At 55.6% G+C, this 21,181-nt stretch overlaps 2 protein-coding genes across 2 annotated transcripts; one reads left to right on the top strand and one right to left on the bottom strand.

Annotated features, from left to right (window-relative positions):
- The first annotated feature begins 3,222 nt into the window (after positions 1-3,222).
- CCDC9B (coiled-coil domain containing 9B) lies at positions 3,223-9,012 on the top strand. Its single transcript, XM_039232885.1, is given in 12 exon segments — positions 3,223-3,291; positions 3,294-3,374; positions 4,191-4,304; positions 4,579-4,686; positions 5,344-5,496; positions 5,595-5,720; positions 6,384-6,583; positions 6,861-6,919; positions 7,512-7,565; positions 7,666-7,765; positions 8,347-8,389; positions 8,473-9,012. Coding segments are annotated over 12 exon segments (1,647 nt in total).
- An 8,440-nt stretch (positions 9,013-17,452) lies between these two features.
- Positions 17,453-20,638, bottom strand: INAFM2 (InaF motif containing 2). Its single transcript, XM_039232700.1, has 2 exons — positions 18,677-20,638; positions 17,453-17,744 (listed from the first exon to the last, which is right to left on the bottom strand). Exon 1 carries the CDS (start codon positions 20,108-20,110, stop codon positions 19,652-19,654), a length of 459 nt encoding a protein of 152 aa, XP_039088631.1. The 5' UTR covers positions 20,111-20,638; the 3' UTR covers positions 17,453-17,744; positions 18,677-19,651.
- Positions 20,639-21,181: the final 543 nt, after the last annotated feature.

Genomic DNA, 21,181 nt, shown 5'->3' with positions numbered 1-21,181 from the left:
CTATGTTGAGCTTTACCCTGGGATGCGTGCTGTTCCAGATATAGATACGACACGTCATTTCCTTTGATCTGCCAATGACTTGGAGGAGTAGGTACAACTCATTTTATAGACAGGGACCAGAGGGACTTCCCTAAAGTCATACAGCCAGTGACAACGAAGTTACTTTGGACTTCCCCATCCCACTCTCCCCCATCTTATGACAAGGCTGAGGAAGGGCAAGGACTGTAGTGCTTACAATTTATTAATTGGCCATGGGCAGGGGCCGCCATTCTGGAAATGGTGAATGCGGCCCATGAGGGGGCCTCTGTCAAGTCTGGGCTCCCAGTCTCGATGAGTGATCCAGAGAGTCCCTTCCTCCCGTGCAGGCCTCTCTCCTCTTTCCTCCTCAGTGACAGTCCCTAGATTTGCAGCCATCTTGTCCTCAGGATGGGCTCAAGGTTGTATACCATGGACCACCAATACCACCCAAATACAGTTTACTCCAGGTGTGTGGCTGTGGGCCCAGCTGGCAGGTCACCGGAGAGGGTGGGGGAACAGGCAGGAAAGAGAGGTGACCAGGACCCATGGCTGAGGTGCCAGGACAATGCGCCCACCTCAGCTCAGGGAAGAGGAGGGCACAGAGCGAAGTATCTGCAGAAACAAATATAAGAAATATGTCTGACAAAAGAGTTACTTTGATAGAGTAAATCATAGAGGTTTAAGCCATGTTTCGGGGGCCACCTTGGGGTGTGGGGCAGGAAAATGCACAACTGGATGGCAGGCGCCTTGGCTTCTCGTCTCATCTGTGACACAAAAGGCTGTGTGGCCTGGGCAGGTGGTGTTACCTCTCTGGGCCTCCTCGTCAATAAAATAAGGCTTCTACAACTGTGCAGCTTCTCTAAGATGGCGGAGTTGGAAGTTCTCTAGTCTGGGGATTACAGAGACTTGAGGGAGAGGAGCTGGGGAGCTGGAGGGAAGAAGGGGAAGAGAGCCCACACCTCATCAGGCTTTGTGACTCTGCTGTCCCCTAGTGGTGGCATGGGGTAACAGAGACACGGTGTCTCTCACCTCCCCCCAAAAGGGGTCCTTTCTTTACCCTTCATAGGAGCCTTTACCACTACTCAGCGCTGCATCTGTTCTGGGTGGAGAGAAAGGCAGTCAAAGAACATACATAGGACACTTATAGCCACACATGGGATAGCGTGGGTCGTTCACTCCTGTATCTGCTCTCCGAGCGCTGAGGGAGGCTCTGGAGTTGATAAGGGAGCTATGCCAGGCCCTGGGGATCCAGAGGCACTCGGTATACCATTTCTGCCCTCAGAGAGCCTCTGTCCGGTGGGGGAGCAGACAAGCAAACTTCAGACTCTGGAGAAAACAGGAGAATGTAGCAGCTGCTCTGAGGGATGATGTGTTGTGAGTAACATTTGGCAAGCACCCGGCCGGCAACTGTGGGGCCCTATCTGATCATTGGTTTGTCCTGGAAAACGTGGGCCTGCAGCGCGATGGGCCCGGGGGGCCTTCACTAGGTTAGGAGGGTCTGTCCCTGCAGGCCCTTCCAGAAGGGGGGGGTCACCCTCCCTATGGGATGGACGGATTGTTACCTGTGCTTCCTGTCTCTCTGCTGCTGTCCTGCCCTGACCCTGGCTGGGAACAGGAGTGAGGGGCACAGCCGACCTTGCCTCACCCCTGTAGCCTCCTCTGTCTACACCCCACTGCCCCAGACCTGGTTTGGGAGCCGGAGATGATGGAGAACATTAGGTCTCAGCGGCGGCGTCTCTCCATCTAGGGCTAGTGCTGTGCACGCCTCCCAGTTCCAACAACACGGGCGGGGTAGGTGGTGGGAAGCTCCGGGGCCATGCCGCCAGGGCCCCGCCTCTGGTGGCCTTCGGGGGCTAGGATGAAACTCAGCAGGCTGTGTGAGGTAGCACGTGGAGAGGGTGGGAGAAGGAGAGAGAGAGAGGGAGACAGAGGCTCGGGGAGAGGAGACTGGGTACGTCACCATTGCCGGGAGTCTGACTCAGTGGGAACATCCGGCAGGAAGGGAAGAGAGACTGCGCTGGCATTTCCAAGCAGGATGGGAACTCTGGGGCTGTGGAGATTGGCTGTGGGGTCAGGGGTGCCGTGTGAAGGCCTGGCCCGGAAAAAGGCCAACCATGGTGGGGATTTGAGGGGGGACGGAACAGATGGTTCAAGGGGAGTAGAGATCGAAGCTCTGGCTGCCTGGGCTGGTCTGGGGAGGAGTGAGAGGGAGTGAGGATTTCTGCTCTGGAGACAGAGCATGGGATTGGGGAAACTGAGGCCTGGTCGATCAGGAATGTCAGGGATACCGGGACCTCTGACCCTCCTGTGAGGTCTTGGAGGTCGGGGCCCTGTAGCTATTGAAACAGACCATAGGCACCCCTGATACAGAGAGACCACCCCCTCCGCCCAGCACCCCAAGCCCCAGCTCCCAGGGGCCCCAAGAGTGGGACTGCCAGGCAAGCTGCTTCCCTCAGCCATACTGGGAAGATTCGGAGAGAGATTTTTCCTGAGAAAGACTGCCTCCTTGCTCAGGGTGAGAGAGGCTGAAAGGCCAGTCCTGGAGAGCGAGGCCAGGAAGGGCCCAGAGTCAGGGCGCGGAGTAGCCGGCTGTGGCGGCCTGGGCCCTGCGGGAAGGCCCATCTCCCTGCACCAAGGGAACACTCGGACCGCTGAGCCTCTCTGCAGTGGCTATACTCTTAAACCCAGGGAAGACACTGTTCAACCTAAAGGAATGACGAATGGTGTTATGTCAGGTATGTGGTAGTATTTGGTGGCCTAGGGGAGGTGAGCCTCTTGGTCCCTTCAAATTCCTCAGACCAGAGCTGACGAGGACAAATAAGGGGAGGCTCATTTGAGGTGGGGGTCCTCAGACGAGGATGCCCGATGGGCTCAGCTGCATCCTCTATCTAGGCTTTTCTTTACTAATGGGAGGGAAGGAGGCTTCCGTTGGCTGTCCATCCGTCTGCAGGTACGGCCAGGCTGGGGTTCTGCTGGGCATAGAGCCTCAGAGAAGGCAGGGCCTGGGGCAGCCAGGCCCCCTGTGTGGGCCCAACTCGCTAGAGAAAGGTTCTTGCCTGTGTCTCTGGGGACGCCAGGGCAGGGCAGGGAGAGGTGCTGGGCAGGGCCAGTGCCCTGGTCCTTGCCCTCTGAGAGTGGATGGGTGGGGGCGGCGGCGACAGCATTCCTGGCTGGGAGCCCAGAGGAGTCTTTTGTAATCACAACATGATCTCGTGTGCTGAGCAGTGAAGCCGGCAGGGAGAGGCCGGCAGAGGCCCGGCTCCGGTGGCGCAGCGGCTCCGGCTTCCCTCCTGCTCTGGCTCCCCTGGGGCTGCTCTGGAATTCTCTCGGTGCCCACTGTTGCCATGCACTCAGCTGTGAGTGGCACCTCACCTTTGGCGGGGGGCTTTTTGGGGCTGGGAGGAGGCCCGGGACAGCCACACTCGGGGGGGCAGCTGGGGACAGCTGGGCCTGGGAGGAACAGGGCCGTGCCTAGGCTGGCAGGGGGCTGGGCAGGGGCATTTGGCTACAAGGGAGACCCTGCAGCCAGGCAGGGAGAGACCTGGGGATTTTGGGGCAGAGGCATGGCTTGCTTAGGGTAGCTGCCTCGCTGGGCCTGCCTGTAGAGCTGGCTCTCTCCTGCCCCGACTGCCAGAAGCTGAGGGCCTGGAAAGGCTGAGCTCGTGACAGCGGCTCTTTCCCACAGGCTGGGCCACACGGCTGGGGAGTGGGGCCCGGGACCTGGGAGCCCAGGACAGAGGGGGGGCTTCTCTTTTTACTGCGGTTCTGGGCCTGGGAGCCCAACAGCTCCCCTCCTCGACCTCCTGAATCCCCTGGCAACTTCCCAGTCACGGCAGGTTCTGCGGCCAGAGCCATTTATAACTCTCATTCCTGCTCGGCAGGCTCTCTCGCCAGTGGAGCTCCCTGGAGAGCCCGGGGGAGGGGCACCCCACTGCTGGGAGCTGAGGGCCCGGGTATGAGGCCCTGACCTGAACCCCTAAGGAGGCCGAGAGACAGGCAGACAAGCCTAGTAGGGTGGGGACTCGGGACCTTCCATGTGCCATCCCTCCCATGTGAGCCTAGCTCCGGAGTGCCGGGGTCCATTTGTGGTAAGAATATGGTGAATGTGAAAGATAGGGGCCTGATAAAGGATGGTCTGGCAGTCAGGAGCTTGGGCCCCTTGCCCTCTGCAGGGGCCTCATGGCGCTGAGTCACCCATGAGCAGGCAGGAAGAGAAAGATGCAGAGCTGGATCGGAGGATAGTGGCCCTTCGAAAGAAGAACCAGGCCTTACTCCGCAGGCACCAGGTGAGTGGGCTGGGCTGGGCTGGGAGCAGCAGTGGCTGGGTTGGCACGCCCTGCCTGTCCCGCAGACCCCTGCATGGTGGTCTCTCCCTGCAGGCTCTAGGCTTGGGGTGAGGGTTAGGGTGATGTGGTTCATCTCAGAAACTCTGAGAGGGCCTGGGGGACTCTGTGATGCCGGGCCTCTGCCCCTTGGTGTCCCACTGGTGTCTCTCCGTGTAGGCTTGTTTCTGTGCGTCTGGGGGGCCATGGCCTGTGCTGACCCCGGGCCCTCCCGCAGGAGATCCAGGAAGACCGTCGGCAGGCGGAGCAGGGGGGCATGGCTGTGACGGCGCGGGAATTCCTCCGACCCGATGGCCTCACTGTCACTATCAGCCAGGTTCCCGGTGTAAGCCCCACCCTGGGGTGATAGGGTGGGTTGTTCAATCTTGTATCTGCTCTGCGAGTGCTGAGGGAAGGTCTGTAGTTTATAAGGGCCTGGGGATCTGGCCCTGCGAGGAGGCGGAGGCCCAGTGTGCATCCAGGGAAGACAACCGCTCGTGCTCCTCTGTTTCCTCCACTCACAGGTCTGGGGTTCACCCTTCAGTCCCCAGCCTTAGGCAGCCCAGCCCACTGTGGTCCCGCTGAGCCCAAAGGACCACAGCTCAAAGGCCACTGAATCTAAGCCTCCTCATACCCGTTCCCAGCCCCACAGCCCTGCGCCTATGCTGTCAACCACAGGCTGCTCCTAAACCCCCAGACAGAGAAGTGGGGCCGAATGCCAGGAGCAGTATGGAAGGGACAAAGCGCCATTGTCTGAGTGCTCTGGATTTCCCAGCTCAGAGGTGACAGGCTGTTATGGCATCTTGGGCCCCAGGGTGGCCCCCGGGCAAGGATAACCTAATGTCGTTGGCATGTGAATGCCCCATAGAATCAGCTCCTCTTTAGTCATCCCAGGGAGGTCCAGGGCTGGAAGCCAGCCTCGGGGAACCTCGCAGAGGACTCAGTGTCCAGCTCTGCTCAGCACCGCCCATGTGGCCTGAGGACAAGACATCCCATTCTGCAGGAGAAGCGGGTGGTCAGCCGGAACTGGGTGAGATCCCTTGGACCTGGAGCAGCCAATGCAATGCGTGAGGATGAGGAGGTAGAAGATCACTCTGGTACTTTCTGCCTGGGGGACCGGGTGGAGCTGGCTGTGACCATGGAGAACAAAGCTGAGGTAAGCAGGGTGGGTGGGAGAAGTCCAGGCAGCAGGCCGGCAGCCTCTTCTTACCTCTTACCTGGGTGTGCCACACTACCCATCCTCATCTCCTCCAGGCCAAGCGGATTGTAAGTGAGAAGCCCAGCAGAGCAAGGAACCAGGGGGCAGGAGGGTCACCTGGAGGGGGCTTGGGCTGGACCCCCTCCATGCAGATGGCCGTCAGCTCGGATTCGGCATGGAAGGTACATCTTCAAGAGGGATGGGGATGTGAAAGTGGCAGTGCCCATTTGGGGGAGGCGGAGAAGCTGAGTCACATATGTCCCTCATCTGTGGGGACAGTGCCCAGTCAGCATCAGCAAAAATTCCCACCCCTTCTTCCTTTCTCTGGCCAGTCTCCATGTTGGCCGGGCCTTGCAGTGAGAGACAGGAGAAGTCAGAGGTCAGCCCCTTACCCTAAGTGGATCTCTGAGCTAACTGGATCTCTGACAGAACTTGGGGTGTGCCAGGAGGCTGCAGGGGACTGGCCATATGCCAGGTGTGACCTCTAGGTGGCAGCAGCCCCTAGTCCTGGCTCTTGCTTACAACTGCCAGGTGCCTCTCCACTCTGGGCCTGTCCATACCACCGCCCCCCCCCCCAACCCTGTGGATAGGTGCTATCATTACCCCCGTTTTACAAATGATAAAATGATACACAGAGAGGTTAAGTAACTTGCTCAAAAGACACAGCTAACAAGTGGATGGAAACCGTGCCTATGGCAAACAACATGTCAGAGACGGAATGGATTTAATTTTTAGATGGGGATGTCGAAACCTGGTGAGGAAGAGGTTAGTAGTATCCAGATTTCCACTTCCAGCCCAGGCCTTCCTGCTTCTACCCCATGGTGCTGAGCGTCTTCTCCTTGCAGGGTGCTCGGGAGCCCCAGAGTCCAGGCCGGGTCCCAGGCCCGGCTCCCCGCCGGCCAGCCGGGGGACCCCTGGAGGTTGGCTGGGACTATGCCCAGTGGAAGCAGGAGCGGGAACAGATCGACCTGGCCCGTGTGGCCAGGCACAGAGATGCACAGGGTGACTGGCGCCGCCCATGGGACCTGGACAAGGCCAAGCCCACGTGGGTGGCAGGGCTGGGCAGCTTGTTGGACTGACATGCTTGTGGGGCTTAGGGTAGGACTAACTGTGGGTGCTTCTTGGAGGGCTGGTGGGACTTTCTCCAGGGTGGTCAAGAGTCTTCCGGGGCCCTCTGGCTGGGCCCTGGGCTCAGGGTGGGCACCAGATCCCCCATCTTTCCCCCATCTGTTCTGGGGCTGGAGCCAGGGGAGGCAGTGGCTGTGTGGGTCTTGCCCTAGCTTGTGTCCACCCTCCAGCAGCCTGAGTCTCTGGCTCCACAGGCTACAGGACTCCAGCAAGCCTCGGGAAGAGGGCCCGGCCAGGGCGGGCGGCACCAGGGGTGAGCCAATACCCACCTCACCCCCTTCCCCTCCTTGGCTTTTATCACAGCCTCCCCCCACCCCCTGCTTCCTCTCCTTTCTCTGTCACTTGGTATGCCACTTATTTTTGGAGCTAGAAGGAGGCATGGAAGAACATCTTCCTTCCTCTCCCTCACTATCAGAGCAGGGCACCTTCCCTCTCCCCAAACCCAGAGTTCCTACCCTGGGTTCTGACCCCTGCAATTCTGGGAAGGAGGCTCACAGGAAGTCTGCACTGGGATCCTTTTGAAGTTGGTCCTCACGGGTGAAAGCTCCATTTCCCTGTCCCTGGCCTGTTGTAGGAACAGAGTTCTTGGAACTGCTGGTCCCCTTATTTCACACACGAGGAAGGTGGGGCTGGAGAGGCCCAGCCAGCTACCTAGCCAGGAACGGCAATGTGAGCACAGCCACCCAACTCTCTCCATCTCCAGGCCAGGGCTCTTTTTGGGAGTCAGGAAACCCACAAGTGGACTAAGAGAAGGACAGACAGCTTCCCGGTCCTGTAAAAACTGGTGTTACTGTTTTGGATCCTTTATCACCCGGCTCTTTCCCCATTTCCTTTGCTCCACTTAGGTCCCAGGAGCCACCGGAAGCTCCAGTCCTCACTCTTATCCCCTGATGGTAAAGGTGAGTTGGGAATAAAGGAGGAGCAGGGTTGCATGAGCTGGTGAAGGAGCTGGGCTGCCCTGCCCTCTTCTCTCCTTGATCTGTGGATCATCTCTTGCAGGTGGTACTCCTCGGGGTGAGCAATCCAGCAGATCCTCAGTGGTGTCTGCCACACGAAGCAAAGCCCGGGGGACAGAGAGGCTGACTGGCAGGGCCCGCAGGTAACAGGTGGCAGGGGGCAAAATCAGGGGAAGCATCTGGGCTTCCTGATTTCCTGGATCTCCCTTGCCCCTGGGTGGTCAGGACCAGCACCGGTCCAGCTTCCTGCACCGGCCCTTGGGGCCGCTGCCTCCTGCCTGATGGCTGCCTGGTGGCAGGTTAATGAGGTTCCGGGAGAGGCCAGCAGCCAAGGCGGCAGCAGCAAGAGCTTGGTGCCCAGGGAGGCCGCCTGTAATTACAGCAGTTGCCTTCCCCCAGGAAGTCAGGCATGCCTTTCCCAGGCGGTGCAGGCAGGGACACGTCCAGAGTCCCCATGGAACTCAGCGTGCCACAGGTCTGGTCATAAACAGCAGCTGGGTACCTGCGATGGGGCTAAAGTGGGTGGTGTTTGGAGGAAATGGCCGGATTTGGGGAATGAGGTTAGGTTGGAAGGGAAGTGTCCTGGAGCCTTGTTCTGGCTCTGACACTCCTCTGAGCCCCTTGGGGTCTAGTTGCTCCCTGGGAACATAGCCCCTGGCTACAGAGCAACTGATGTGAAAGGCATGGGTAGGAGTAGGCCCTGCCATATGTTGTATTTCTACAGGTGGGAGACGAAGGAAGGCAAGGAGGAGCTGGAGAGCCAGGAGGTGGGTGCTTGGGAATAATATGGGACGGGCTAGGGATCTGAGCTCTGAATTCGCCAGCCAGCAGGGCCAATCTCTTGTTTCAGGGAAGCCAAAGTACCAGAAAGACTCGGAGCGAGGAGGAACATTCACAGAAGCAGAGCAAGCCGGAGTTGGGCAGACCCACAAGTGCCCCAGCAACCAGCCCAGCCCCAGTATCCCCAGAGGGGCCAAAAAGGGAGGCAGGAGCCTCAATAGCCAGTCCAGAACCTGCCCCTCCACAAAACGCCGACTTGGTTCCCCTTGACCTTTCTCTGGGAGGGGCCAATAGCCCTGGGCCTGGGGAGAGTGTGTGCGTGCTTCCTCCAAGGCCTGGAGCCCAGGAGAACCCTGCACCCCTGCAGGATGGTTCTGAGCAGCTCCCGGGGTGCAATGACCCCCAGGCTGAGCTGGAAGTACAGACTTGCTCCAAGCCACAAGGAGGAGCAGGGCCCCTAGAGCCCAGAGAACACAGGGCTGGCAAGGCAGGGGCCCAGCCGGGCTTGGCACAACGGAGCAGGCCCGCCAGGGGAATGGGCCGAAGAGCAAGGGGCACAGGAGGTGTGGGAAGCATGCCAGGGGGTCAGGGCCCTGCGGGAAGATGCTGAGCACAGCCCCTGGGAGCAAAGGGGCCAGGCTGGGCAGAGGAGGAGGGAAGACTGTGGTCAGGACTCATGTGTGGTAGGTGTCTGGTTGCCAGTGGTTTGTGGCTGTCCAGCTGAGCAGCTGGGCAAACTCTCCAGTGGGTTGACACTGTGAGGGCAAGGAGCTGCTCTTGTGTACCTCATGTGCACACCCTTGGGTGCCTCCCTGTATACGGGTGTGTTTTCATGTGCAGGTAAAGCTCCTGGCATATTCCTATGTCACACCTGGTCTCTGGGGCTGTTAAGCCCTGTCCTGGGTCTGTTGCTGCCCAGGCCACAAGCTTCCCTGATAAGGCAAGAAAGCACGGCCTAGAAACACTCAGCGCCTGGCTCGCCTGGCCTCTGTCACCCCCAGGGCCTGGCTTCTCTTTCCAGCTGTGGCTTTGGAGGTAGAGGTAGCCTCAGTAGCTGGCAGGGCCAGCCCGGGCCTGGGACCTTTCTCATGCCTCTGTCTTGCACATAGGCCACTCACAGGCCCAGACTCACAGGATGGCCAAACCAGTGGAATGTCGGCCATCAGCTAGCAGCCTCCTGCCTTTCTGGAAGAGGAGGCTGAAGCCGAGAAAGGGAGGGCACAGCAGGGAGGGACTGAGCTGGTGACGAGAGAGTGGAGCTCAGGTCTCTTCTGCAAAAGAGAGGGTTCCTGGAAAGGCCTCCTCTCTGAAATGGTGTGGAGTTGGGTGTGAAAGAGCAGCCTCTTCTCCCCACAGTAGGGTGCGAGAGCTCACTACCAGGGACACCCTACCCCCCACCCCCTGCCCAGGTCAGACTTCAAGTATACCCAAAGGGGAGGGAAGGGGGCAGCCCTGCAGCCCAGGGCCATTTCCTGCCATCTTCTACTTCCTCTTCCCTACCACCTCCCTGCACCAAGGTCATGCAAAAGCAAGGACTCAGACAAGGGACAGAGAAACAGCGACTCTAGCAAAGCACAACTTCAGGACTTGTCTTTCCTACTCAGTCTCTGTTCCTGCCCCTCCCTGAGGCCCACGGCTGGTGAATTATTCAGACTCCGCACAAGCTGTGGCTTCCTTTCAATTCAACAAACATTTCCTGAGCACCCACTACCAGCAGTGCAGCCGGTGGGCGATGGTGACTCTGCCAGCGGGCGGGGGGGGGGAGCTCAGTCATCCAGCAGACCCAGGCTGGAGCCATTCTCAGCTGTCAGAGCCTGACAGGAGCTGGGCATGCTGGGAGGAGCCCAAACGGAACCATCTCACTTCTGCTCCAAAAGCCAGGTGTCCCTTCCTTTCTCACCACATGTGCCTTTTTTCCCCCCAAGCTCCTGCCTGGATCTCCCCATGTGGCCCCCTCTGTTCCCCTCCTCTTTGACCCTGTGGTGGCTGCTCCCCTCTGCTGAGGGTCCTGGGCCTCACCAGCCCCTCTGGGTCTCTAGGGAGTGTCCAGATCATCCTCAGGGTCTTTCCACTGTGAGAGGGAGGGCTACAGGCAGCGTGAGGAGGGGCTGTCTTTTCAGCAGATCAGACTGTTTAGAGCAGTCCGTCTCACATGCTAAGGTGCAGAGTAATGCAGATTCTAATTTGGTAGGTCTGTGGAGGGCCTGGCCATGTGCATTTCTAATCGGCTGCAGGTGACAGCTGTGCTGCTGGTTCCTGGACCGCAGGTGGAGTAGGAAGCGCTTGGGCTAGGAGATACGGAGAGCTGGGGGCAAAGACAAAGTCTAGACTCTAAGGACTTGTTGCTGGCTATGTCGAGTACCGGGCGAGGGCTGCTCCTGCTGGGTGGGAGCGGTCTGGCTTCAGAGTTGGGTGGGCAGCGGAGGCACCTGGGAAGATGCCCGAGAGGCCAGTGTGTGGGTGGCGCCAACTTCCTGTAGTGGGGAGTGAGGAAACTGGTTAGCTGGTTGGGAATGGGATAAGGTGAAGGAGGTGGAAGACCTTGGTATGGAATTTTTAAAAGCCTTGGGAATATTCTTATGCATGTGGGAAGAGGACCCCTCTGAGACATGAACAGGTAAGGGTGAAGGTTTCCTCTTGCCATCTAGTCACATATACATATATGTATTTGGAGCATGGGCCTGACCCATGACTCCCAAAGGATGGATCTGGGGAAGAGTAGATTCAGGTAGAGCCCTTGAATTCAAATTTCTCAAAAAAAAAAAAAAAAAATCATGATCAAGAATCTGAATTCTAAGATTCACAAACTGCTCCCGACCATCGCCCCCCACCCCCATGCTACCAACTGTACAGAGGGGCCTTCATTAGAGGATATATGCCAAGGTATGCCTGACTATGGGGTGGGGGTATAGAATTCGGGCAGAACTCTGGTTCAGCCCTCACAAACAGGACCCAAGCAGGAGAGAAAGCTGGGCAAGGGGCGCCTGGGTGGCTCAGTTGGTTGGGCATCCGACTCTTGATTTCAGCTCAAGTCACTATCTCACAGTTTGTGGGATCAAGCCCCGAGTCAGAGTAGAGCCTGCTTGGGATTCTCCCTCCGTCTCTCTCTCTCTCTCTCTCTCCCTCTGCTCCTACCCTGTTCATATGCCCACTCTCAAAATAAATAAACTTAAAAAAAAATCTGGGCAGAAAGGCTATGGAGGAATTGGGTTTCTCTCTTTGAGGGTAACATCCAGAAGGACATTAGGAGAAAGGAGGTCACGGAGTCATTAGGGGTTGGAGAGTGCAGAGACTGGCACAGGACATCTTCACTGGAGGAAGACTGTAATGCCAGGAATGTATCACTGAGCTTTTCTCAACAAAGGGGGAGCCCTTCTTCAGGGCACTATGGGGGCCACCACCCTCCTCTCCTGGGATGGAACCAGCCCTGCAGCAGGGGGGAAGCGTAGACACTCCTCCACAAGTCTCAGGGTCATGGGAGCCTGGCTGTAGCAATTCCTGGCTCCTTTGTCTAAAGGTCTGGCTAGACTTCCTCTTAGATGCCTCTTTGCTTGCCAACCAACTGACAGGACCCTCCTCAAAGGTGGGAAGCTCTTCATGAGGCAGCACTACTGGGAACCCAGGCACAGAGCTGGAGGAACTGAGAAGGAAGGTGCCTGCAGAGTAGTAGGGCGATGACAGCTTTACTTAAGGCCTCATGACACGGAGGGCAGAAGGGGCAGAAGATCTCTCCGTCCTGAGCCCCTATGACCTGGGAAGAGGGGAGTAGCAGACCATATTGCAAGGGAGGCATGTCTTTTGAGGTGAGGCTGCATAGTAGGAACAAACACGGGCTAGGTCTGTCATCAACTAGCTGGGTAACCTTGGTCAAGTTTAACCTCTAGGGCCTTGGTTTTCTCATCTGCAGGATGGGGCCAGTAACACCTACCTTGATGGGTTGTCAAGAACATTAAAGAGAATGCAAAATACCCCCAGCCCAGAGCAGATGCTCTATGAACAGTAGCCTGGCACTCAGTCAACGTGTGTTGAATAAACGGAGTAGCTATTTGGTTTGATCTCTGTCTACTTTGTTTCCTATCCTCTCCTTCACCTTCTCTTCTGGTCTCTTCTTCACTAGGATCAGTACACTTCAGGGAAACAAGGGGTGGTTTGTAAAGCTTCCCCAGCCTTTCCGGACAGAGCTTCCTTTACTCTCCTGGGAGAGTTGACTGGAGCTCAGAGCCTCACAAAGTGACCCTGCTCTTATTGGGGGTGCATTTTGTCCTCACTCACTAGCTGGATTACAGGGATTCCTAAGCATGGCCCCTACCTCTACATACCAGCTTTTACAGGTCAGCACATTCCCTCTTCTTCTGTTTCCATCAGTGGCGCTCTCGTTAACTCCTGCCAGTCTTTGCTTAATATCTTCCCCAGAAACAAACTCCCTTTTAGGGTTTGCTCAGACCTCCCAGAGTTGAGGGTTTTTTTTTCACCCAAAGGAACAGCATGACTGTATTTTCTTATGGTCAAGGAGGAGGCAACTGGGGATCCCCAGCTATCTAACAAGGCACAAGTTTGGAGAGTTGGACCACCAGTCAACTCCAGCTCCAACCCTGGCCTCAGAGACAGGAATAACAAGGAAAGATGGCACTAGCCCCTCCTCCCCCCGCCCCCGCAAAAAACAAAGGAAACGGCAAAAATCCCCACATGGCCATATCTTCTTATTTTGGGAACTAGGCTGGGAAGAGGGAGGTGGTCAAGGGAGTAGGAGAAACTAAAGATACCACTTCACTCTGCCTCTCCAGCCACTTATCAGTGTCCACAGACCTGGCAAGCAGCTCCGAGTGAGGACTGCTTAGGCGGAAGGGCTGACCCCGGGGAGGCCAGGGCCTCACTGAGAGGAGAACTTGAGGCTGGGCAGGCAGGGAGGGGAGCTGCGTGAAGCACAGACTGAGGCTGCTTTCTCTCAAGTCGGCCTGCCTGCCTACGTCACGGCCTCTCATTAAGCATCCACTTGACGCCCGACGAAGTGAAATAGCACAGACCTGGCACCAGAAAGAACAAATGTGGCACTCACTGCTCCTTTTAAGGCCTGACTCAGGAGCAGCAGGCCCCAGGGCAGGAGGTGAAGCAAACGCCACCGGTGGGAGGAGGAGAGAGCTCTTTCAGGCCTGCCTCCTTAAAGAGCTCTCCAGGGCAAGTTCTCCTGGCACCTTCAAAAAAATAACTAATAATGCAGCAGGCTTTCCCCCTTTTTCTTACAAACTCTGGGGATCCAGTGTTTGCTTTTCCCCCCGAGCAGGGCAGCCAGCTTCAACTGAGAAAAAAGGTCAAAAGTCACCTTGGAGCCAATCTGTCAAAACAGAAACACCTAAACCCCAAGTTACGAAATCAGAGGGAAAGTCTGGGCCAGTGGTTCTCAGATTTTAGTGAGTGTCAGAATCACCTGGAAGGCTGATGAAAACACAAAGCTGGGCTCCACCCTCCAAATCTCTCATTAGGTCAGCCTGGGATGGGGCCTAAGACATGGCATTTTTAACAAGTTCCCACGTGATGCTGACGCTGATGGTCTGGGCACTGCTGTGATGTTTACCACCATCACTTATGCCCAAAGGGACAGACACGCCCTTGAAAATATATTACCTCCTATGTATACGCTGTACTTTCAGTCCCAACATCTCCCAGCCCTGTCATATCTGTTACCTTGAGTTGCTCTCATAAATTTCCATTTGGTTAGGAGGAGAAAGCAGGGTCAAGGCCATAACCAGTGGCATTACTGAGTCTGCAAGGTTCCTATTTTCCAGTTCAGGGTCCCTTCCAAGAGCACACTGCCTCCCCCATCTGGTCCTCACGATGCTGTGAGCTGCCCATGCACAGAGGCTGACTGCCATGACACAATACTGCCCAGACTACCAGCAGGAAGCTGGGGGGCCAGTGGCCTCTAGGTCACAAGCTGGGCAGAGACCTCAACTCATGACTCTCAACACTGAGCTTAGCAGAGAGAGGTTTGTTTGTTTGTTTTTGAGAGAGGTATATTTAAAAGGAATTTCTTGGTGATCGACATAATTGCCTTTCTGGACATGTTGGCTTGGGGACTTTTGAGGCTCACTTGGCACACTGTAGGCACTAAATAAATAGTTCTTGAATTAATGGTAGTGATTTGTGGAAAATATTCTAAGGGAAGTTAAAATCATACTGCTGTTTAATTGATACACTATTGTAAAAGCAGATTACTCAAGTTAAGAACACAGAGCAGTAACAAGGGTAGATTCTTATTGGCACATCTGTAAATTTCTTGAGGACAAGAATTGGGTGGGAATTTTCTGATCCCTGAGTAGTACCTTAGCCAATGCTGATAGAATGTTTATACGGAACTGGTTTGGCCCAGATGCTCTTTACCGACCAGGTATCTCGCGTACACAGTGTGTGACTTTGGGAGCCATGGCTGTTTGTGCACTCAGGGTGGAGAGCCTGGTAGTCTGGGCATGTGGTATTAAAAAAAAAAGTTCTTGTTTTGTATTTTTTAAATTAGCTACTGGAAGGAACAAAGAGTGTAACACAGGTTTTATGGCAGCAGAAACCCACAAGCTATGTCAGCAAGTAAAATAGATGTGACCAAAAACTGTCGATAAAGCAGGTATTTTTATAGCTTAACATTAGGCTGTAGGGTCAGGACAGAGGGGACAATAAATGGGTCACATGGTCCATGTCGCTTCTGTTGACTACCACATGGACTACAGCTGTGGACTTCTGGTGCATGGAAAGAACAGGCAGGCTGAGCCCGAGTCCTTCAACTTGGACATAAAGAAACTGTGGCCAGAATGGTTGGTAGAGCTGTGATTGGCAGGGCTTCTCTTTAGCCATCTCCTCCCTCAAACCAGATTATGGGCTGTGGATGTGGGTACCCAAGTGGATTACGACAGTGACGCCACACTGACATTAGGGCCAATTCTATCTAATGCAGTGATCAACCAGGTGATCAATAAACTCTGAGCACCTATGACTATGTGCTAGGCACCGGGCTTGGCGCTGTCCTATGAAATGAGCAAAGCTATTGTGGTCCTTCCCTCCGCTGCGAGAGACAGAAAAAAAAAAAAAAAGTATACAGCTGTGGCCCTTTTGTTATTGCATTGCAATTCCAGAAATACCTCCATTCTCTGCAGACAGGAAGGGGAGGACAATTATTACCCCCTTTTAAATAGTTGTGGTAGCCCTAAAGCTGAGGACCTGACCTTTCAGTTCCCCTTAAAGAAACATGTAGAAACAAGTAGATGCTCTCCACCCAACATTTCAAAACAGGATATAAATACTCGACTGAAGAACACAGTATCTTAGAATTCCCTAGTGAAAACTGGAAAACAAGGTAGACCGAAAAGCTTCCAAAGCTGTGCTCTCATACTGTGCAGACATCTAGAGCTCTTAGGAAGAAAAGTCTTTCTTAGGATTAAAACTTCAGAGACACATTTCTCTGCACCTCGACATCATGGGGGGAAAGAAATGATCCCAACACAAACTCAGTCTGAACAGCTTAGCAAAACTTCACCCTCCGAAACTTGACTTTCAAAAGAGGATGAGCTCCTCCTTCAAACTCAGGCTGCCAGGGCATAAATGCTCACAGTAACTTCTGATACAAGTAAACACCTTGAAACGATCCCAATGGTGGAAGCAGTTAAAGGAGAGAAAGTAACCCCCCTTTGTACAGACCTCTCCTTTGTGACGGGCAATTTTGCAGCTAATTTCTAACCCCTGAAAATAAAGCTGTTGGACCGCTGGTCCCCGCCAACCCGGCCCTGTCCTGGCAGAACAGCGCCCTTCTCATCTGCTGTACGTGCCCAATGCGTGAAGCCTTGTGCAACTGCAAAAGCCACATGTCACCTCTACAAAAAGTTGGGGGGGGGCAACTAGAAGAACCTTGAAAACTCTTTCCCTTCCCTTCTGCTCTGCCTTACTGAGCCCTCTCACAGAAAGCCATTGTGTAGGCTGAAGAGGGAAATAAAAGAAGGGCGGACTTTTTCCAGGCTCCCCTGCAGACTACAAGGTGATGTAAAAGCACAGAAGCCACCCCCAACAGCTCTGGAGAAGTGCAGGCCTCAGGGGGCCCCACCAACACGGCTTCTCACTCCACTTTGTACTGGGCAGCATTGTCTAATCATGAGCTGAGCTCAACTGTGTGCTGTGTACTTTGCACTATAACTAATCCCTTATATTTTGCTTTTCACCCACTTGTCTTCTATTGTTTGCTTCAGGGCAGGAGAAAGCTTCACCTTTGAAGCAACCTACACCTCTCTGAGCCATTTGGCCCTCTCGCCTGCTCCACTGCCGACAAGCTCTGACCAACCACTGCAGGTGCATCAGTGCCTCTTTCCCAGTGTTAGCACTTCTTGAACTATCTAGGAGCCAGTGGTTAAAAGTGAGGACAGTGAGGGGCGCCTGGGTGGCTTAGTCGGTTAAGTGTCCGACTTTCGCTTAGGTCATGATCTCACGGTTCGTGGGTTCGAGCCCCGCATCGGGCTCTGTGCTGACAGCCAGCTCAGAGCCTGGAGCCTGTTTCAGTCTGTGACCCCCTCTCTCTCTGACCCTCCCCTGTTCACGCTGTCTCTATCTCTCTCAAAAATAAATAAAAACATTAAAAAATTAAAAAAAAAAAAGTGAGGACAGTGAGGCTATCGGGTGGCCCCCTGTCACCGCAGCTCTCAGCCAGCTCAGTGTTTGTAATCATTCTTAATATGTTGGCTTACTGGTCCCTTAGCTTCCTCAGCTAGCTATCTGCTTAGAGTCCTTTAAAAGCAGAACTTTTTTGAATCTTTTTAAGGTTGGTAAAAGGTGGCCGAGGCAGGTATCATTGTTCATCTAACACCATGACTGCTTCCTGACTAAGATGCATTCCTGCCGCCCTTAACTAAGCAACGCAGTCAAGCCATCAGGCACAGAGAACACCAGGGCAATGGTTTTTTTCTCCGACACCTATTCATCAACACCCATCCACCGCATCTCTGACCTTCCTTCTTCCAACCTCTACTTCCTTCCCCAAGAAATACGAAAGAGAAATGGTCAACTTACACAGGCTTATGTAGAGTTCTTAGAATGTATTTTTGTTCACCTGAAAAATAAAACTTTTAAAAAATATACAGGACTTTTTGAGTACAGGTATATCTTAAATGGCTGAATTATAAATAATGTCTCTGGTCATGTTCACAGCTAGAGCTGGAGCTAATGTCCCAATTCCAGTGAAGGCTTTAGAGTCAGGAGGCCAGCAGCTGGGCCTACGAGTGGTCTCGCTAGACTCTTTGATCCATCCCAAAGTGGATTAAACAGTCCAGAATGCAGGGATGGGGACAGGGGACTGGATTCCCAGATGTTCTCCTGCAAGTTCAAAGGATTCTTGGAATAAGAGATCAATTTACAAATTATTAAAATATAGGACTAAAAATTCACACAATAAATATAAATTACAGGCTATTATTGAAGTTATAAAGTGGCATTTTATGTTTCTTCCCCACCCCCAGACCCCCCACCAAAAATTTAAAAAGGCCTCAAAGGCTTCCTAATGACTAAAGTCACGTCAGCTGCTCAGAAATCTCCTCCAGCCAAGACACCTCGGGGGTGCGACCAGCCTGCTCCTAGGCTATGACAGCTCAGCTGCTGTTATCTTGCCCACAACAGAACATGGCTTAAAGCAAGGTTTGTTGTCCTGTAAACTTGGATCAGAGCTAACTAGAGTGGAGGCCAAAAAACTGGAGAGACCAACTGTTTCAGGACTCAGGTGGATAAGTTTTTGTTTTTAAAAAGTGCCTCATTTCCCAAAAAGGAAACGCTAAGGGGTTTGATGTCTTGTCACTACCCACACTCAATTGCCTAAAAGCAAGTGGCAGAGAAGGAAATGGAATCCAAATTGAGGATGCAGAATTCTTGCTGTCCCAGAACTATATAGATGTCTTTTCCCTTGGTGTTTTTCTCAGTAAGTATAGGCTGCAAATATAAGTAGGGTTTATCAGGAGACGGATGTAAAGACAAGCCAATGTAACCTTCCCATGGCTGGTCTACGAACTGGCTATCAAAGCACAATCCTGAGTTTGAAGCCCCACTTTTTAGCCTTTCTGGTTCTATAATACAATTCAAAACCAGAAAACGTGCTCAAAGCTCTGGTTTCACAACAGACTTGGCCCTAACTGCAGGGCTACATTGTCACAGGTTCAGCAAAGAGGGAAGGCAAGGGTGATTACGGTGATTACTGGAACAAGACATCTTGAGGGGCAGAAAATAATATAAAAACACTTGTGAGCCACTCTACTTACAAAAGCTTGCTCTTCCTAAAAGAACTCTGTGAGAAGGCCAAGGATTGAAGCACAGAGGCATTGCTCTTTCCCTTCCTTCTTCCCTGGCCTGTATCCAGATACTTAGGGCTGCAACAGGAAGCCTCTTCCGTGGGGGCACTAGGGTGGGAAGAGGAGGGGGTTAGTTCCTTCTCCAGCCTCCCTAAACTGCTTCTACTTCTTCTAAGGTTTTCCACTGTCCTTTCAAGCCTAAGAATGATTATACTCTTTTGGGTCATAAACCTATCTTTCTGAAATAGGAGAGGGGAAAGGGGAAAGAGTGGGTGATTGAAAAAAAACCACCAGTGTTTGTGCCCTTCTGGCTAGCTGCACTTTGGGGGCCAGCAAATAGCCCTTGCATGACCCCATCAGTCGGAAGCTACCCAGGGTTGTGGGAGGATACATATAGTTCTGTGTAATTATAGCTTCTAGTGCATATGTCAACAACTATATACAGGGATCTATAAATTAAATGCATCTGTGGCCACTGCAACTAGGTTGACGTACCTGAGCTCCACTACTTTTGGTGCCCTCCTCCTTGCGAGAGCTTCAGCTTATTAAAGAAGAGCCCCTACAGCTCCCTCCTTCCCCTGAGTCTTGGGGGAAAGCCCGAGTCACCCCTGCATATAGGATACACAAGAGCTAGCGGCGAAAAAGGGTTCAGAGCTGGGATCTCCCCACCCCTCCCCCCATTCCCTTTATGGCTCAGAGCCCTGGCGCAGCACGGTCCTGGGAAGACCAAACCCCGAGCCCCCGGCGAATCGTGGTCCCTCGGCTTGAAGATCCGACTGCAGGCCCCTGGCTCCCGGGGCTAGCTGGCGATCTTTGCGGGGAGAGAGGGCGTTCACTCCCGTGGGGGTCGCTCCCGCGGGCTCCCCGCCCCGTCCTGCTGCAAAGTCTTGCCTCCGGGCGTGGGGAGGGGAGAATGGTTCCCGGCCGCCCCTGGAGCGGAGGGGTTCAACGACTCCCGGGCGCCGCCGCTGCTTCCTCCTCGTCCTCCTGCGGTCCCTGCGGCCGCTCCAGCGGCCCGGCCAGGGGACTGTCTGCAGAGGGCTCCGGAGGCATGGGCCGCGCCGCCTGCAGCGGGGGCGCGTCGCGCGGAGCCTCGCGGCGGGATGACCCCGTGGCATTGGGCCCGGCCGCCGCCCCCGAAGTCCCGGACGGGCCGGTGGCGTTGGAGCCGCTGGGGGGCGGGCCGGCGGCTCCCCCCGAGGTCCCGGCGCCCACCGGCTGCCAGATGAGGCTGTAGTAGACGGCGAGCACGATGGCGGCCAGCGACACGGAGAGCACGTAGGCAAACACGGTGGCGAGCCGGACCCACTTCTTGTTGGTCTTGGCCGCCATCTTCGCCTTCTTGTCCCCGGTGTAGGTGGCCGGCTTGCCCCGCTCGGCCGGGGCCGCGTCGCGCTCCTTCATGGGGGGGCCCCGGCCTTTGCCCCGGTGCTCCACGGCCCCGGCTGGAGGGGGCCTGGCGGCCTGCGAGGACTGGACAAGGGGCGGCCCAGCGCCCTCGGCTCCCGGCAGCTCCGCGCTCCTCCGCCGCTCCTCACGCCGCCCGCCCGCAGCCCTCCACCGCGTCGCTGCAGCCGCCGCCGGGGCCTGGACCAGTCACTGCCGCCAGCGCCGCCGCCGCCGCCGGCCCGTCAGCTGCTTCCCCGCCGCCGCCACAGCCACAGCCGCCACAGCCGCTCGGCTCCGCGTCCCCATCCGCTGCCGCCGTCGCCTGCCCGGCCGCCGGCTGCCCGGTCTCCAGTGGCGGCGCGGACGGCGCGCTCCTCTACAGCCCGGCTCCCCCACCTCGCGCGCCGGCCACAGAGGGCGGGGGGAGCGCTGCTGGGGGCTGCCTCTTAAAAGGGCGACGCCGGGGTCCGGAAGTGCCGCGAGGGGAGGCGGGCTTGTGTCGGGCGCCGCGAGCCCCTCTGGGACGCCCCGTTAGGAGAGAGTTAAAGGAGGCTGGTTCTTAAAAGGGCAACGTCGCTGCAGCCCCGCGCGGACTGGCGCGGAGAGGATGGGAGCCCTGGGCGCTTCTTTAAAAGGGGACCGGCGCATTTTGGGGCGGGGAGCGGAACTGGAAAGGGGGCGGGGAGGGGCGGTCGGAGCCCCGAGCTGTCAACTCCGGCGCCTCTGCCCTTCGCTCCGCACTGTCCGAAGTGACAAATGGAAGAGCGATAACGGCTGCGGCCCCCAGGCCTCAGTATACCCCCCAAAGTGGGGGGTGATACCACGCTCAGGCTCATGCTCTCGGCCGATACCCCCTCCACGTGCCCTCCGGACAGGTCTCCTGAACCCCTTCACTCCTAGCAAACCTGGCCCACGTACTGCGCAGGCAGCTAAGCAGCCCGGAACACTCACTGTGGTCACAGCTGGTCGCGCCCCTTCCCTACTCCCCACCACCCTCCCGGGCTGGGCTTTGGAGCGGTGCTGAAATCTTTCCGATTCCCTCTCTTATTCTCTTAGAGCCCGGAGTCAGGCTGCGTAGACCATTCG

Source organism: Hyaena hyaena, unplaced genomic scaffold, assembly GCF_003009895.1.
Source record: "Hyaena hyaena isolate Hyena2069 unplaced genomic scaffold, ASM300989v1 scaffold_70, whole genome shotgun sequence".
Classification (NCBI taxonomy): domain Eukaryota; kingdom Metazoa; phylum Chordata; class Mammalia; order Carnivora; family Hyaenidae; genus Hyaena; species Hyaena hyaena.
This window is presented reverse-complemented; position numbering and strand designations above follow the sequence as displayed.

Coding starts and splice junctions, on each gene's coding strand:
- INAFM2 (XM_039232700.1), bottom strand. CDS start 20,110: ATGAAGGAGCGCGACGCGGCCCCGGCCGAGCGGGGCAAGCCGGCCACC.